Below are 17,311 nucleotides of genomic sequence, written 5' to 3'. Positions count from 1 at the left end.
AGTGCTCGATAAATACAATTGAATGAATCAGTGTCCCAGATTCTGGCTTCCCAGCATCAACGGCGGAAGTAGCAGGTGAGTGGGAAGAGAGTCTGGAAGCCCCCCGGGAAAGGCAGATGGAAGCTTCTGGGCCCATTTATTGGAAGACCTAGGGGAGCCTCCCCCCCGGAGGGCTGATTGGAGACTGGAGACTGCAAGCTCATTGTCTCTAGTCTGTAAGCTTGTTGTGGGCAGGGAGTGTATCCGTTTATTGTTATATTGTACTCTTCCAAGTGCTTAGTACAGTGCTCTGCAGGCAGTAAGCGCTCAATAAATATGATTGAATAAATGAATGAATGATTCCCTGTCCCCTCTGGGGCAATGCTGGTGGGAGAACAGCTTTGGGGCTGATATCGTCATGCTAGTGGCTTCCTTGGGTGGGCTGCAAGTTTCTTCAAGAGTTTGTGTCCTGGGGAGCAGAAACCCCCCACCCCCCTTTCTGGCCAACTGCACCTCTCAGATCTCACTACCGGAATGTCCCCCCGCCTCTTCACCGTTCTCTCAGTGGGTGGGAGACCAATCAGTCCTACCTTCAGCCAAGTCCAGTGTGGCGATCTCCCTATGTTCCCTGACTCCCTGGATCCAGCCAGCCTCAGAGCCAGATCCATCCCCCTAGGCTCTAAGCTCCTCCTCTAGACTGTAAGCTTCTCTAGACTGCCAACTCTTCCTCTAGACTGTCAACCCCGTCCTCTAGACTGTAAGCTCGTCCTCTAGACTGTATGCTCCTTTTCTAGACTGTAAGTCACTCATCTAGACTGTAAGCTCCTCCTCTAGACCGAAGCACCTCCTCTAGACTGTAAGCTCCCCACTGGGTTGTAAGCTTCTCTAGACTCTCAGCTTTTCCTCTAGACCGTAAGCTCATCCTCCACACTGTATGCTCCCCCCTAGACTGTCAACCCCGTCCTCTAGACCGTAAGCTTGTCTTCTAGACTGCATGCTCCTCCTCTAGACTGCACACCACTCTTCTAGACTGTAAGCCCCTCCTCCAGACTGAAGCACCTGCTCTAGAAGACCGTAAACTCCCCCTCTAGACTGTAAGCTCCTCCCTAGATTGTAAGCTTCTCTCTAGACTCTCAGCTCTTCCTCTAGACTGTAAGCTTCTCCTCTAGACTCTCAGCTCTTCCTCTAGACTGTAAATGCCTCCTCCAGACTGTAAGACTCTAGGCTCTTCCTCTAGACAGTAAACTCTCTGTGGGTGAGGACCATCTCTACTAACTCTTTTCCCCCCTTTCCCTCTGCTCCTCCCCCCTCCCTTCCCCTCCCCTCAGCACTGTACTGGTCTGCTCAACTGTATATATCTTCATTAACATATTTGTTTTGTTAATGAGGTGTACATCACCTTGATTCTATTTATTTGCTGTTGTTTTAATGAGATGTTCCTCCAACCCCTTGATTCTATTTATTGCTATTGTTTTTGTCTTTCTCCCCGATTAGACTGTAAGCCCGTCAAAGGGCAGGGACTGTCTCTATCTGTTACCGATTTGTCCATTCCAAGTGCTTAGTACAGTCCTCTGCACATAGTAAGCGCTCAATAAATACTATTGAATGAATGAATAACTCTGTTCTACTGTAATAATAATGATAGTATTTAAGTGCTTACTATGTGCCGAGCACTGTTCTAATCCCGGACTCTCCCAAGCATTTAGTACAGTGTTCTATGCAAAGTAAGCACTCAGTAAATACAGTTTATTGATTGACTGATTCCCAGCCAGCACAGAGCTGTGGGGTAAAACGGTGAATGAGGTCTCCATCCTCCCAACCTCTGTGGAGGGGGAGAGGATGGATTCTGGGATTTTAGGAAGGGCGATATTTCTGCTTGGAGATAGGGGACACAGACCACCTTAACTAACTCAGAGCTGCCATGAGCCTGAGGGGGAGCAGACATTAGTCAGAATGGTATGTGAAGAGACCAGGGATGTGCTGCTAGAAGCGGTGTGGCTTAGTGGATAGAGCCTGGGAGTCAGAAGGACCTGGGTTCTAATCCCAGCTCCTCCACATGTCTGCTATGTGACCTCGAGCAAATCACTTCACTTCTCTGGCTCTCAATTTCCTCATCTGCAAAGTGTAGATTAAGAGGGTGAGTCCCTTGTGGGACAGGGACTGTGTCCAACCTGATTAACTCATATCTACCCCAGCACTAAGAAGAGTTCTTGGCACATAGTAAGTGCTTAACCGATGCAATTGTTATTATTATTAACCCTGCTCAACAGTGGGGAAGGGGCCATCCTGGCAGGGGGCCAGAGAGGCGCTGAGGTTGATCCTCAGCAGGAGAAATCCCAGACCCCATGGGGCCAGAAAGGCCTTGCAAAGCCAACATAGTCTATCCCCCTGCTCTTGCGATAGACTTGCTGCAGGGAAAGAATCACCATTATCCCTTCACCCCTTCCACATTTCTGGGTCTCTGAACCATCCCTACAGTAAGTTCTTTGTTCTTTCTAGCTCAAATCCCTCCTGCTGCAGCTTCAACCTGTTCAGCTATTCTTTTTCTTGGGTGAACCTGTCTATGTGTGGCTTAATTAATTCATTCATTCATTCAATCGTATTTATTGAGCATGTACTGTGTGCAGTGCACTGCACTAAGCACTTGGAATGTACAATTTGGCAACAGAGACAATCCCTGCCCAACAGCGGGCTCACAGTCTAAACGGGAGAGACGGACAACAAAACAAAACAGTAGTCTGGCGTCAATATCATAGTAGTCTGATGTCAAAGCCGGGGCCTGGAAGTCAGAGGTCATGGGTTCTAATTCCGACTCCGCCACTTATCCGCTGTGTGACTTTGGGCTGATAACTTAACTTCTCTGTGCCTCAGTTATCTCATCTGTAAAATGGGGATTGAGACCGTGAGCCCCACACGGGACAATCTGATTACCTTGTATCTATCCCAGCGCTTAGAACAGTGCTTGGCACAGAGTAAGCGCTTAACAAATACCATCATTATTATCCCCATGGCAGCTTCTGTGCTGAGAGAGGAGGAGGAAGGGAAGAGGGAGAGGAGAAGAGGGAGAAAAGGGAGGGGGTGGAGGAGGAGGTGGAGGAAGAAGAGGCAGAAGAGAAGAGAGAGAAAAGGGAGGAGGAGGCAGTGAGTTAATTCTACCCTTACGTCTCTCTCTCTCTCTCTTTCTCTTCAGTCCCTCAGCCAGGGGCTATTATTCCTTTGCTAGAATGGGGCATGCTTTGGGTTGCTTGAAGTTTTCACATCCATCTCTCAGTCATTTAATAATGATGAAATTTAATTATTAATGCATATATTATATATATATAATCTATATATTTATGGGAGTTGGGGTGCAGATGGAGAAGTCCGTACTACAAGTTCTTTGTCTCTTCCTCTGGACTCGCTGTCATTCTAAGCTCCGGGGCTTGTGCTCGAAGGATGTTCCAGTGACCTAGAGGAAAGCAGAGGAGAGGAGAGAGTAGGTCAGAGAGAGGGAATCAGAGACCTCGGTTCCCACAGGGACATCCAAGGCCCTGACTGTTCAAAACAACGGTGTTCAGGTTATGCCAGGAAGGCTGATTCCCCATTGTCAGGAAAGATGATTCCCAGCTATAGCCAGGAAAGCTGATCGCTACTCTGGTCAGGAAGGCCGATCCCTGCCATAACCAGGAAGGTTGATCCTCATCATGGCCTGGAAGGCTGATTTCTCCCATTATCAGGAGGACTGAACCTCTAATGTTTGAGAGGCTGGTCATTCATTCATTCATTCATTCATTCATTCATATTTATTGAGCACTTACTGTGTGCAAAGCACTGTACCAAGAGCTTGGGAGAATAGTAATAATGCCATGACCTATCCAGCGCTTAGAACAGTGCTCGCCACATAGTAAGCGCTTAACAAATACCAACATTATTATAAGGTTGATCCCCTCCATGGACAGGAAGCTGGTCCCTGCCTTGAGCAGGAAGGCTGGTCCCCCATTGTTAGGAAAGATGATTCTTAGCAAGGCCAGGAAGACTGATTCCCCCACTGTCAGGAAGGTTGATCTCCTCCATGGCTAGCTAGGCTGTGGCCAGGAAGGTTGATCCCTACCATAGTGAGGAAGGCTAGATTCCCTATTCTCAGGAAGGCTGATCGCTGCAATGACCAGGAAGGTTGAACCCCCACTGTCAGAAGGATGATCCCTGCCAAGGTCAAGAAGGTTGATCCCCTATTGTCAGGAAGGATGATCCCTGCCATGATCAATCAGGTTGATTCCCCCATGGTCAGGAAGGCTGATAATAATAATAACAATAATAATTATGGTATCCATTAAGTTCTTATTATGTGCCAAGCACTTTACACCTCATTAACAAAATAAATAGGGAAATAAAAATATATACAAATGAGCACAGTGCTGAGGGGAGGGGAAGGGAGAGGGGAAGGAGCAGAGGGAAATGGGGGGAAAGAGGGCTTAGCTGAGGGGAGGCCAAGGTGGGGGCAGAGAGGCAGCAGAGGGAGCAGAGGGAAAAGGGGAAGCTCAGTCTGGGAAGGCCTCTTGGAGGAGGTGAGCTCTCAGGAGGGCTTTGAAGAGGGGAAGAGAGTTAGTTTGGCGGAGGTGAGGAGGGAGGACGAGGGAGGCCAGAGGGAGGACGTGGCCCAGGGTCAACGGCGGGACAGGCGTGAACGGGGGATGGTGAGGAGGTGGGCGGCAGAGAAGCAGAGCGTGCAGGGTGGGCCGTAGGAAGAGAGAAGGGAGGTGAGGTAGGAGGGGGCAAGGTGATAGCCTTGAAGCCCAGAGCGAGAAGTTTTTGTTTCATGCGAAGGTTGCTAGACAACCACTGGAGGGTTTTGAGGTGGGGAGTGACATGCCCAGAGCGTTTCTGCAGGAAGATGATCTGGGCAGCGGAATGAAGAATAGACTGGAGGGGAGGATAGGAGGAAGGGAGAAGAATAGGGAACAAGAATAGATAGGAGGAAGGGAGATCAGAGAGAAGGCTGACACAATAATCCAGCCGGGATAGGCTGACACAATAATCCAGCCGGGATATTATGAGAGCCCGTACCAGTAAGATAGCCGTTTGGATGGAGAGGAAAGGGTGGATCTTGGCGATATTGTAACGATTCTATTTATTGCGATTAAGTTGTCTTGTTTTTGTCTGTCTGTCTCCCCCGATTAGACTGTAAGCCCGTCAATGGGCAGGGATTGTCTCTATCTGTTGCAGAATTGTACATTCCAAGCGCTTAGTACAGTGTTCTGCACATAATAAGTGCTCAATAAATACTATTGAATGAATGAATGAATGAATGTTCTAAAAGCTGGAGTAGATACAAGGCAATCAGGTTGTCTCACCTGGGGTTCACAGTCTTAATCCCCTTTTACAGATGAGGTAACTGAGGCCCAGAGAAGTTAAGTGGCTTGCCCAAGGTCACACAGCAGACAAGCAGCAGAGCCAGGATTAGAACCCACATTCTCTGACTCCCAAAGCCGGGCTCTTTCCACTAAACCACGTTGATAATCCCTGCCATGGTCAGTCCGGTTGATTCCCCCATTGTCAGGAAGGCTGATCCCTGCCAGGTCAGGAAGGTTCCCCCCATGATGTCAGGAAAGCTGATCCCTGATTGTCAGGAAGGCTGATCCTTGCAGTGACCTGGAAGCAGCATGACCTGGGTACTAATCCCAGCTCCACCACTTGTCTGCTGTGTGACCCTGGAGAAAGTCACTTCACTTCTCTGTTCTCAGCTCCCTCATCTGTAAAATGGGGATGAAGACTGTAAGCTCCACGTGGAACAGGGACTGGATCCAACTTGATTAGCTTGTATCTACCCCGGGGCCTAGTACAGTGCAAGTGCTTATCGAATACCATAAAAAAGAGATTGACTCCCTGCCATGGTCAGGAAAACTGGTCCCTGCCTTGACAAGGAAAGCTGATCTTTGCCATGGTCAGGAAGACTGATTCCCTTCCTGGTCAGGAAAGTTGATCCTCCCGGCTCTTACGTTTGGAGATGGATCGCTGGATCCCCGGGGGAGGGACTCTAGATCGGAAGCTCATTCTGGGCAGGGAATGTGTTTACTATTCTATTGTACTCTCCCAATCGCTTAGTACAGTGTTCTGCGCACAGTAAGTGCTCAATCAGTGCAACTATCTGACGGAGGGGAGTTGCTGGGTTTAAGGGCTTAAAACAGAGTCCCAAGTCTCAACAACCCAAATTTGAGAGTTTGTGGCCAAGTGGGAAGCCAAGAGATTTGGGCAGCACTGGACCAGCTTCAGGGAGGCAGGGCAGCGTGGCTCAGTGGAAAGAGCATGGGTTTGGGAGACAGAGGTAATGGATTCAAATCCCAGCTCTGCCACTTGTCAGCTGTGTGACTGTGGGCAAGTCACTTCACTTCTCTGTGCCTCAGTTACCTCATCTGTAAAATGGGGATGAAGACTGTGAGCCTCACGTGGGACAACCTGATTACCCTGTATCTACCCCAGCGCTTAGAACAGTGCTCTGCACATAGTAAGCGCTTAACAAACACCAACATTATTATTATTACAGGTTTGTGTTTGGCATGGCATAGCCCGGGAGTCAGCAGGTCAGGAGTTCTGATCCCCACTTTGCCACTTGTCTGCTGTGTGGCCTTGGGCAAGTCGCTTCACTTCTCTGTGCCTCAGTTACCTCAGCTGTACAATGTGGATTGAGACTGCGAGCCCCATGTGGGACAGGGACTGTGTCCAACCCAATTTGCTTGTATCCACCCCAGGGCATAGTAGAGTGCCTGGCACATAGTAAGCGCTTAACAGATACCACAGTTATTATTAGGTGGTGAAAGCTGGTCACAGCCTGGCTGATACTCCGATATGTTAGCCACCCTCCTGTCTGTATAGATTATGAATTTGACTTCATATGTCTGAAGCATTCAGATATACACCTCAGCCCCACAGTACTTATGGAAATATTCTTATACTTTACTATTTCCCCTGTCCTTAATTGATTTTAATGTCTATCTCTCCCCGCAGACTGTAAACTCCTTGTGGGCAAGAATTTTGTCTACCAACTTGAAAAGCAGCATGGGCTAGCGGCTAGAGCCCGGGCCTGTGAGTCAGAAGGTCTGGGTGTCATTCTGGGCTCCGCCACTTGTCTGCTGTGTGACCTTGGGCAAATCACTTCACTTCTCTGTGCCCTCAGTTCCCTCATCTGTAAAATGGGGGTTAAGACCTTGAGCCCCACGTGGCTCAGGAGCTGTGTCCAAACTGATTATCTTGTATCTACCCCAGTGCTTAGTAGAGTGGCTGGTATATAGTAAGTGCTTAACAAATGCCAGAAAAAAACCCCAAACTTTGTTGCATTTTCGCAAGCACTTAGTACAGTGCTCTATAAACAGTAAGTGATCAATAATTACCATTGATTGATTAATGAGCTGGGAGGGGGCGATGAACCATCCTCTGCCTTCTCTGGGCTGACTTTTCCCTAGCAGTCAGTTGGAAATGATGGTGATGTTGACTGGCCTAGCTGGCCTCTGAGTAGTCTGTTGTATTGGACTCTCCCAAGTGCTTAGTACAGTGCTCTGCACATAATAAATGTTCATTGAATCCCATTGATTGATTGATTGATCGAATGACTGCCCTGGGTGCTTAGCTGGATTTGGACAGGTTGGAAAAGCCCCCATGCCTCCCACCCCTCTGTGGCCGGAAGGCCTGGGGGCTGCTGGGCCCAGGAACCCCTTCAAGGCCTGGGAGTCAGATGATCATGGGTTCTAATCCTGACTCTGCCACATGTCTGCTGTGTGACCTTGGGCAAATCATTTCACTTCTCTGGGTCTCGGTTACCTGATCTGGAAAATGGGGATTAACTATGAGCCTCACGTGGAATAACCTGATTACCCTGTATCCACCCCAGTGCTTAGAACAGTGCTCTGCACATAGTAAGTGCTTAACAAATACCAACATTATTATTATTATTATTATTATTACCTCATCTGGAAAATGGAGATTGAGAGTGTGAATCCCATGTGGGACAGGGACTGTGTCCAACCCAATTTGCTTATATCCACCCCAGTGCTTAGTATAGTGCTTGGTACACAGTCAGTGCTTAACAAATACCACAGTTATTATTATTGGTAGTAGTAGTAGTAGTAGTAGTAAGCACTCAATAAAGACCATTGATTGGCTGATTGAAGAGGGGTCCCGTAGCCAAGGAGGAAAGTTTTCACCAGTCATTCCTCTCCCGCTGCTTGTGAAATCCTTGACTAGTCCTCCCCTCCTTCAAATCACAACATTGGGGCCTGGCACGGCCTCTCCCAGCCCCCTGGGGCTTGGCTCTCCCTCGGCCTAACCTGCCTGTGCCACCGTCAGCCTCCCCTGATCCATCTTTCCTGTAAAGGTTCAGCCTGGGGCTTTCCTCCTCCAGGAAGTCCTCCTGGAATAGAGAGTGCATTCTCCCCTTGCCAGGGTGAGAGGCGTTGGCAGCCTCTAGGTTGCAGGCCAGCAGAGCGCCAAGGCCTGGATCTAAAGCAGGGACAACTCCAGGCCTTGGCCGTCTCTCTGCTAGAGTCGGTCAGTCAGTCATTCATATTTATTGGAAGCTTACTGTGTGCAGGGTACCTACTAAGCACTGGGGAGAGTATGATATAAAAAAAACTCCTCACCACTGACTTCAAAGCACTCGACTACCTTGCTCCCTCCTACCTCACCTTGCTACTCACCCACTACGACCCAGCCCACACACTTTGCTCCTCTAATGCTATCTTTGTCACTCTACCTCAGTCTACGAGGTAGAGTGTTGTTGAAAATGCAACAAAGTCTGGGCTTCACCTCCTACCCCTGCCCACGTCCTGCCTCTGGTCTGGAAGGCTCCCCCTCATCAAATCCTACAGACAGTGACTCTCCCCCATTTCAAAGCCTTATTGAAGGCCCATCGCCTCCACGAGGCCTTCCCAGACTAAGCCCCACTTTTCCCCTTCTCCCACTCCCTTCCACATCGCCCTGACTCACTCCCTTTATTCATCCCCCTCCCCGCCCCACAGCACTTATGTCCATATCTGTTATTTACTTATTTATATTCATGTCTGTCTCCCCCCCTAGACTGTAAGCTCAATGTGGGTAGGAAATGTGTCTGTTTATTGTTGTATTAACCCAAGTGCTTAGTACAGTGCTCTGCACAGAATAAGCGCTCAATAAATATGATTGAATGAATGAATGAGCCATATAACAGACACATTACCTGCCTACAACGAGCGTACAGCCTAGAAGGGGAGACAGACATTAATAGAAATAAATGACACATATGGACATAAGTGTTGTGGGACTGGATACGAAACCTGCTGAGTCCTGCGGGCAAGGGTCAGGCAGGGACTCTTTACCTCTTTCCCCAACCAAACACAGTGTCATGGAATGGCCTAAGTACCCAGTCGATCTACTCAGGGTAATCAAGTGGACTTAGTAATATAAGAGACAGGTCTTGTTATGGCCCCTTTTGCCTTATTTTTGTGTCTATCATGCTGCTAAGGTGTTTCATGGGCTGGGTTTGGGTTCCAAGCCAAATTACAATAATAATAATAATAACTGTGGTATTTAAGTGTTTACTATGTGTCAGGCACTTTACTAAGCATCGGGGTGGATGCAAGCAAATTGGGTTTGGTGTGACTCGATGCCGAGTCCATGATGTTCTTTGGTCAAGGGCTCAGGAGGACTTTGGGTAGAGTCCTGCCAACCATGGAACCCAGGGAGACTCTCCCGGAGTTTTCACAGTCAATTCTCCTCTTCCCTCTAGACCGTAAGCTCGTCTCTAGACTGTAAGATCATTGTGGGCAGGGAATATGTCTGTTCTACAGTACTCTCCCTGTCGCTTAGTTCAGTGCTCTGCAGAGTAAGCACTCAAATACACTTTACAGACTGACAGCTGGTCATTGACTGCTGGAAAATGGTGATTACTCTCCTGTCCTTCATGTCCTTAGCATTTTGGGGTGGTTTTTTTTCCACTAAAGGTACTGAGGCAAAGCCTGATTAATCCCTTCTCTCCCCAACTTTACTGCCCCCCTATCCTCTACCCCTCTGCCATTTCAGCATTTCCAAGTCATCTGAGCACTTGGGCAAGCAATCCCCTCACCACTGCACTAATAATAATAATAACAACAACAACAGTGGTATTTGTTAATCACTAAATGTGTACCAGGCACTGTTCTAAGCACCTAAGGACATACATTTATATTCTGTTGCTTACTCCTACCTCTAATTTATTTTATTGTCAGTCTCCCCCTCTAACCTGTAAACTCCTTGTGGACAGGGATCATGTCTACCAACTCTGTTGGATTGGACTCTCCCAAGTGCTTAGTACAGTGCTCTGCACATGGTAAGGGTTCGATAAATAAGCTGTTCTCCCTCCTGCTTAGACTATGAACCCTTTCTGGGACTGAGACTGTGTGCAACTTAACGTGTATCTATCCCAGTGCTTAGAACACATAGCAAGCACCTAACAAATAGCATACAAATAAATAAAAATATTAAATTCCACTGATTGATTGTGTGATAATAATGATTATACTGATAATAATGGTATTTGTTAAACACTTGCTAGGAGCCAGAGCATAGTAATAAGCAGTGGGGAAGATAAAAGCTAATCAGGTTGGACACAGAGCATGTCCCACATGGGGCTCACAGCCTAAGTAGAAGGGAGAGTAGGTACTGAACCCCGACTTTACAGATGAGGAAACTGAGTCACATCTAGACTGTGAGCCTGTTGTTGGGTAGGGATTGTCTCTATGCTGCCGAATTGTACTTTCCAAGTGCTGAATACAGTGCTCTGCACACAGTAAGCACTCAATAAATTTGACTGAATGAATGAATGAGGTACAGAGAAGTGAAATGACTTGCCAAAGGTTACCCAGCAGGCAGGCGGTAGGGCCAGGATTTAGAACCCAGGTCTCCTGACTCCCAGGCCCATGCTCTTTCCATGGGGTCACACTCCTTCTAGAAGAGACCAAAGCAATAAGTTTTGTCCTTGGGGGTAGACTATCAGATCAGATCAAGATGCTTCACCCTTGTCTCTTATCCACTGCTGGGACTAGGGTAATGACTCCCTCAGAATTCCAAGCAATTGCCTCATCTTCCCATTCTGGGTGATTCTCCCCCTCTTTTTTCTATGATATTTGTTAAGCGCTTACTATATGCCACGCACTGTCCCGCCCCTTTTCCCTCACCCAGGGGGCCGGCCCGCCGTCTTACCTTCATTTGTCTGTGGAAGCGTCCAGGAGCTCTGGTCCTCTTGTTGGAACTCTTCCTTCTTGCCCTTCTTGATCTGCATCAAGTGAAAGATTCCTGGGGGCAGAAACATTGGCATGAGTGGTGGCCGGGAGTAAGGCCATCCCGGCAGCCCTCAGCTCTGGGGGCTCCAGGGCCCCCAAAATGGACTAGAATCCAACTCCATTCCTATCCCCCCCAGCCCCTCTCCTGGGGAAGGAGTAGGGAGCGGTAGTTGGTGGTCGGAGTTCTTTGGCAGGACTGAAAGTGGAAAAAACTTGTCCCAGGAATCAGGGGCCCTGGATTCTAATCCCGCCAACTGTGTGACCTTGGAGAAATCATTCAACTTCTCTGGGCTTCTGTTTCCTCATCTGTAAAATTGGGGGATTAGATTGGGGGCCTTGTTGGAACAGGGACTGTCTTCAAATTGATAAGCTTGTATCTCCCCTAGCACTTAGAACAGTCCTCCCCCGATTAGACTGTAAGCCCGTCAAAGGGCAGGGACTGTCTCTATCTGTTACCGATTTGTACATTTCAAGCGTTTAGTACAGTGCTCTGCACATAGTAAGTGCTCAATAAATACTATTGAATGAATGAATGAATGCTTGGCACATAGTAAGATCTTAACAAATACCTTAGACTGTGCGCCCCAGGTGGAACCGAGAATGTGTCTGACCTGACCATCTTGTATCTATCCCAGTGCTTATTGTAGTGGTCGTCACATACTAAGTGCTTAACAAAAAAGCAGAAATTATTATGGAGTCCAGGGGATTCAACCTTCATCTGTAAAATGTAAAATATGCCAGCTGTCCCTCTTACTGTGAGCCCCGCATGGGACTTCATTCTAAGCACTGTGGTAGATACAAATTAATTAGTTCCAACCTAATTAATTTGTATCTACCATAGTGCTTAGAACAATGCTTACCAATTTAATAATTATTATTATTATTATTTGAATGGATGGTCAGAATGTAGCACACCATTTTTTATGGTATTTGTTAAGCACTTATTGTATGTCAAACACTGTTCTAAGTGCCAGAGTATATACAAGATAATTAGGTTAGGCACAATCTCTGTCCCCGTTAGGGCTCACGGTCTAAATAGGAACGAGAACAGATATTTAATCCCCATTTTACAGTTAAGGAAAGTGAGGCCCAGAAAAGCGAAGTGACTTACTCAAAGTCGCACGGCAAGCAGTTGGCAGAGCCCGGTTTAGAACCCAGGTCCTCTGATTCCCAGGCCCATGCTCTTCCCACTAGGCCATGCTGCTCCTATACTGTAAGTTCATCCTCTAGACTGTAAGCTCGTTGTGGGCAGGGAATGTGTCTGTTTATTGTTCAAGCTCTTAGTATAGTGCTCTGCACACGGTAAGCGCTCAATAAACATGGCTGACTCACCTTGGATTCTTCCCAATTTTAGGACAGCTTCTCCACCCCACCTGGGAGAAATCCATTCAGAAGGTGGGCGGATCTGCCCTTTGCCCCCCCCCCCCCCGGGACTATCGGCCTTGAGCCTGTTAACGCTCCCCTCTAAGACCCCAGTGCAAATATGAGGCATCCACCCCTACTCGGCTCTGACCTTTGACCAGCTTCCAGACGAAGACCTCCACCTCCTCTGTTCGCTCCTTCTCGGGGAGGACCTGAGGCCGGACCTCGGGGGTGGCGGACGTGAGGGCGTGGGTCGGGACCCTGCTGGGGCGCTTGGGGCATTTGGTGGAGTTGATCTCCTCCTCATTCGGCTTCGCTCTGTCCTCTGGGCAAGACAAGGTGGCTTGTTACTCGGCACCCTTATCGGCTACATCCCCGCCGGCCTCCCTCATCAATATCACCCACCCCCGCCGTGGCCGTCTAATAATAAATGGTGGCATTTGTTAAGCACTTACTATATGCCAAGCACTGTACTAAGCTCTTGGTAGATAGAAGATCATCAGGTTGGATACCAGGGCCTGTCCCACATGGGGCTCACGGTCTAAGTAGGAGGGAGTGAGATTTAATCCCCATTTTACAGATGGGGGTAACTGAGACACAGAGACGTGGTGATTTTCCTAAGGTGACACAGCGGGCAAGTGGCAGAGCTTGGATTTGAATCCAGGTTCTCTGACTCCCTTTCCATTAGGCTCCACAGCTTCCCCACATCACAACCATCAACTCAAAGGGGTTCAGTGAATATGAATGAATGAAAGAATGAAATGAATTTTGTAGTCTTGAGTGGGTACAATATAATAGAGTTGGTAGACACATTTCCTGCCCACAACAAGCTTACAGTCTAGAAGACAGACATGATTATAAATAAATGCAATACAGTTATGGACATAAGTGCTGTGGAGCTGAGGGAGGAGCGAATAAAGCCTGCAAATCCAAGTGCACAGTTGATGGAGGAGGGAGTGGGAGAAGAGGAAATGAGGAGTTGGGGAATTCCTCGTGAGGGAGATGAACCTTTAGTAAGGCTTTGAAAGTGAGGAGAGTCGTTGTCCGTCAGATATGAAGGAGAGGGCATTCCAGGCCAGAGGCAGGCCGTGAGCGAGAAGTCAGCCATGAGATAGAAGAGCTCAAAGTACATTGAGTCGGTTGGCATCAGAGGAGCAAAGTGTGAGGATTGGGTTGTAGCAGCGAAGTAAGGTAGAAGGGAACAAGGTGACTGAGTGCTTTAAAGCCAATGGGGAAATGTTTCTGTTGGATATGGAGGTGGTTGGGCAACCACTGGTGGTTCTAGAGGAGTAGGGAAACACGGACCGAGAGTTTCTGTGAAAGAATGATCCATGCAGAAGAATGAAGTATGGACTGGAATGGGGAGAGACAAGAGGCAGGGAGGTCAGCAAAGAGGCTGATACAAAATCAAGGCGGGATAGGATAAATGCTTGGATTCACACAGGAGCAGTTTGGATGAGAGGAAAGGGCAGATTTTAGCGAGGTTGTGAAGGTTGAACTGACAGGATTTAGTGGCAGATTGAATATGTGAGTGAATGAGAGAGATGAGTCTAGAATAACGCCAAGGCTACAGGCTCGTGAGACAGACAGGATGATGGTGAGAGGAAAGTCAAGGGGAGGAACAGGTTTCGGTGGGAAGATAAGGAGTCCTGTTTTGGACGCGTTAAGTTTGTGGTGCCAGCAGGACATCTAAATAGAATGAATGAAGTATAATAGTTCGGTTCAACCCAACTCCTTCCCACCCCAGGATCCTGGGACTAGAAGACCACAGTCTCATTGTCCAGTCCCCTGCCTCGCTCTTCCAGGCAGGCCTCTTTCAGATAGATTTGGTGCAGATTTGCTCGACTCTCACTGTTGGGAAGGTCATCTGGAGGTCTGATCTAAATCCTCCATGCTGCAGAGTAAGCTCTTAACCCTACAAGAAACATCCAGTAGTACTGACTGAATGCCCGGTGGGCTGAAGTTAGGGCAACCCACCCCAATCATACTCAGAGTGAGAAATTCCTAGAAGCCACAAATTCGGGCTAGAGCCGAGGGAGGGCGGGGAGACGTCCAAATTAGCTTCAAGTCTCTCCGCCGTCTGGCCTGTCCTTCTGCTCTTTTCACCCGCTATTCCCCGACTTGCAATGCCTGTTTATTCATTTTGATGTGTATATATCTAAGAGAAGCAGCGTGGCTCACTGGAAAGAGCACGGGCTTTGGAGTCAGAGGTCATGGGTTCAAACCCCAGCTCTGCCACTTGCCAGCTGTGTGACTTTGGGCAAGTCACTTAACTTCTCGGTGCCTCAGTTCCCTCATCTGTAAAATGGGGATTAAGACTGTGAGCCCCACGTGGGACAACCTGATTCCCCTGTGTCTACCCCAGCGCTTAGAACAGTGCTCGGCACATAGGAAGCGCTTAACAAATACCAACATTATTAATTCAATTTATACTGATGCCTGCTTACTTGTTTTGATGTCTGTCTCTCCCCTTCTAGACTGTAAGCATGGCGTGGGCAGGGATTGTCTCTCACTGTCGCTTTTGTTGCTGAATTGTACTTTTCAAATGCTTAGTACAGTGCTCTGCACACAGCAAGTGCTCGATAAATGTGATTGAATGAATGAATGAATGCTTGGGAAGTAGCATGGCCTAGAGGAAAGAGCTTCTCCTGAGAGTCAGAGGACTTGGGTTCTAATCCACATTCTGCCAATTGCTTGCTGTATGATCTTGGGCAAGTCACTTCACTTCTCTGAGACTCAGGTTTCTCAACATTATAATGGGGATTAAATACCTCCTCTCTCCCCTAAACCTAGACTGTGAGCCCCGTATGGGACAGGGACTTTGTCCGACCTACTTAACTTGTAACAGTAATAATTTCGGTACTTGTTAAATGCTTACTATGTGTCGGGCACTGTACTGAGCTCTGAGGTGGATACAAGAAGATTGAAAAGATAGAAAATCAGCGTGGCGCAGTGGAAAGAGCCCGGGCTTAGGAGTCAGAGGTCATGGGTTCTAATTCTGGCTCCGCCACTTGTCAGCTGTGTGACTTGGGGCAAATCACTTCACTTCTCTGTGCCTCAGTTACCTCATCTATAAAATGGGGATTAAGATTGTGAGCCCCACATGGGACAACCTGATCACCTTGTATCCCCCCAGCACTTAGAACACTGCTTCACACATAGTAAGTGTTTAACAAATGCTATCGTTATTATTATTACATGCAAATAGGGTTGGACACGGTCCCAGTTCCATGTGGAGCTCACAGTCTCAATACCCATTTTACAGATGATGTGATTGAGGCCCAGAGAAGTGAAATGACTTGCCCAGGGTCACACAGTAGACAAGTGGGTGGAGCCGGGATTAGGACCCATGACCTTCTGACTTCCAGGCCCGTGCTCTATCCACTACGCCATGCTGCTCTCTAACCCAGTGCTTAGAATAGCGTCTGTCACGTAGTACGTGCTTAACAATCACCACAATTATTATTTTTATTATTATTGAACATCCACTTGGCGGGGTCCACTGCATTAGGTGTTTGGAGAATAAGAAAACAGAAGAAATAAGTGACATATTCCCTGCCCACAAGGAACTTCCACTCTTCCGTGGGAGACAAGCTTAAAAACATTTACAAGTAGCGAGGTCAAAAATAAATAAAGCGGACATATATCCACGAGGGCTGAGGAGGGCTTAAGTTCCTAAGTACCGGAGGGGGCTTCATTCAGGATGCTGAGAAATTAACTGAAGAAGCCTTGTTGGAAGTGGTGGGATTGTAGGAGGGATTTGAACAAGGGGCGAGTTGGGGGTCTGTCCGATGTGGGGAGGGAGGGGGGCTCCAAGCTGGGGCCGAGTGGCTGAGTCGGGATTAGAACCCAGGTCCCCTAACTCCCAAGTCCTTGGTCTTTCCACTAGGCCACGCTGCTCCTCTATTGCTACTACTTGAGTTAGACCTGGGCTATCCGGAAGGGGAGCAGGATTGGTGGGGGGAGGGGAGGGTCTTCTTCCTTCTGGGTAGAGTTGTGTGGCTTTTGAAGTGGTTCCTGTAACTCGGCAACCCACACGGGCTGGGGCGAAGCCAGCTGCCCCAGCCCTTTCCAATTGGGCCTGTTTTCCGGCCTCTCCGCGATGCCAGGGTGCCAGGATCAGTTATTGAGCCACCGTGGCCTCAGGAGGTGGGTGAGCTTCCTGAAGTGCAAGATGGAGCTGATTACCTGGAGCGGAGGGATGGGGGAGGTGTCAGCTGCCCTGTTTTGGACCCCCCTCCCCTTCAATACATCATCTGGGGCTCTTACATAATTATAATAATAATTGTGGCATTTCTTAAGAGGCTACCTGCTTCCTATGTGCCAGGCACCGTTTTAAGCTCTGGGGTGGATGAAGGGCAGTGACCGGGTTTCTAATCAATCGATCGTATTTATTGAGCGCTTACTGAGTCCTGAGCACAGTACTAAGAGCTGGGGAGAGTACCATCTAAGAGTCGGTAGATACGTTGCCTGCCCACAAGGAGTTTCCAGTCTAGAGAGAGCTTTCCCCTCACTTCCAGCTGCTGGCATTAAGCCTTATTTGATAATCTCCCCTTCCTCTCCCTGAAAAAACATTTTCCTTCTTCCCTGCAAAACTACACATAAAAAACCAGCGTGGTCTAGTGGATAGAGCCTGGACCTGGGAGTCAGAAGGACCTGGGTTCTAGTCCCAGCTCTGTCACTTGACTGTTGTGTGACCTTGGGCA

General features: G+C 48.3%; 1 protein-coding gene across 1 annotated transcript in view; it reads right to left on the bottom strand.

Moving 5' to 3' along the window:
- Window positions 1–3,323: 3,323 nt before the first annotated feature.
- CHRDL2 (chordin like 2) overlaps window positions 3,324–17,311 on the bottom strand; it is a 79,213-nt gene continuing 65,225 nt past the window's right edge. The window contains exons 10-12 of the mRNA XM_039914727.1: window positions 12,757–12,930; window positions 11,164–11,256; window positions 3,324–3,427 (exon numbers count right to left, since the gene is read on the bottom strand). Coding sequence (XP_039770661.1) covers window positions 3,348–3,427; window positions 11,164–11,256; window positions 12,757–12,930 — 347 coding nt within the window. The 3' untranslated portion in view covers window positions 3,324–3,347. The remainder of the gene's footprint in view (window positions 3,428–11,163; window positions 11,257–12,756; window positions 12,931–17,311) is intronic.

Source organism: Ornithorhynchus anatinus, chromosome 2 (assembly GCF_004115215.2).
Source record: "Ornithorhynchus anatinus isolate Pmale09 chromosome 2, mOrnAna1.pri.v4, whole genome shotgun sequence".
NCBI classification, from domain to species: domain Eukaryota; kingdom Metazoa; phylum Chordata; class Mammalia; order Monotremata; family Ornithorhynchidae; genus Ornithorhynchus; species Ornithorhynchus anatinus.
Note: the sequence above shows the minus strand (reverse complement) of the source record. Positions and strands in the feature narration are given on the sequence as shown.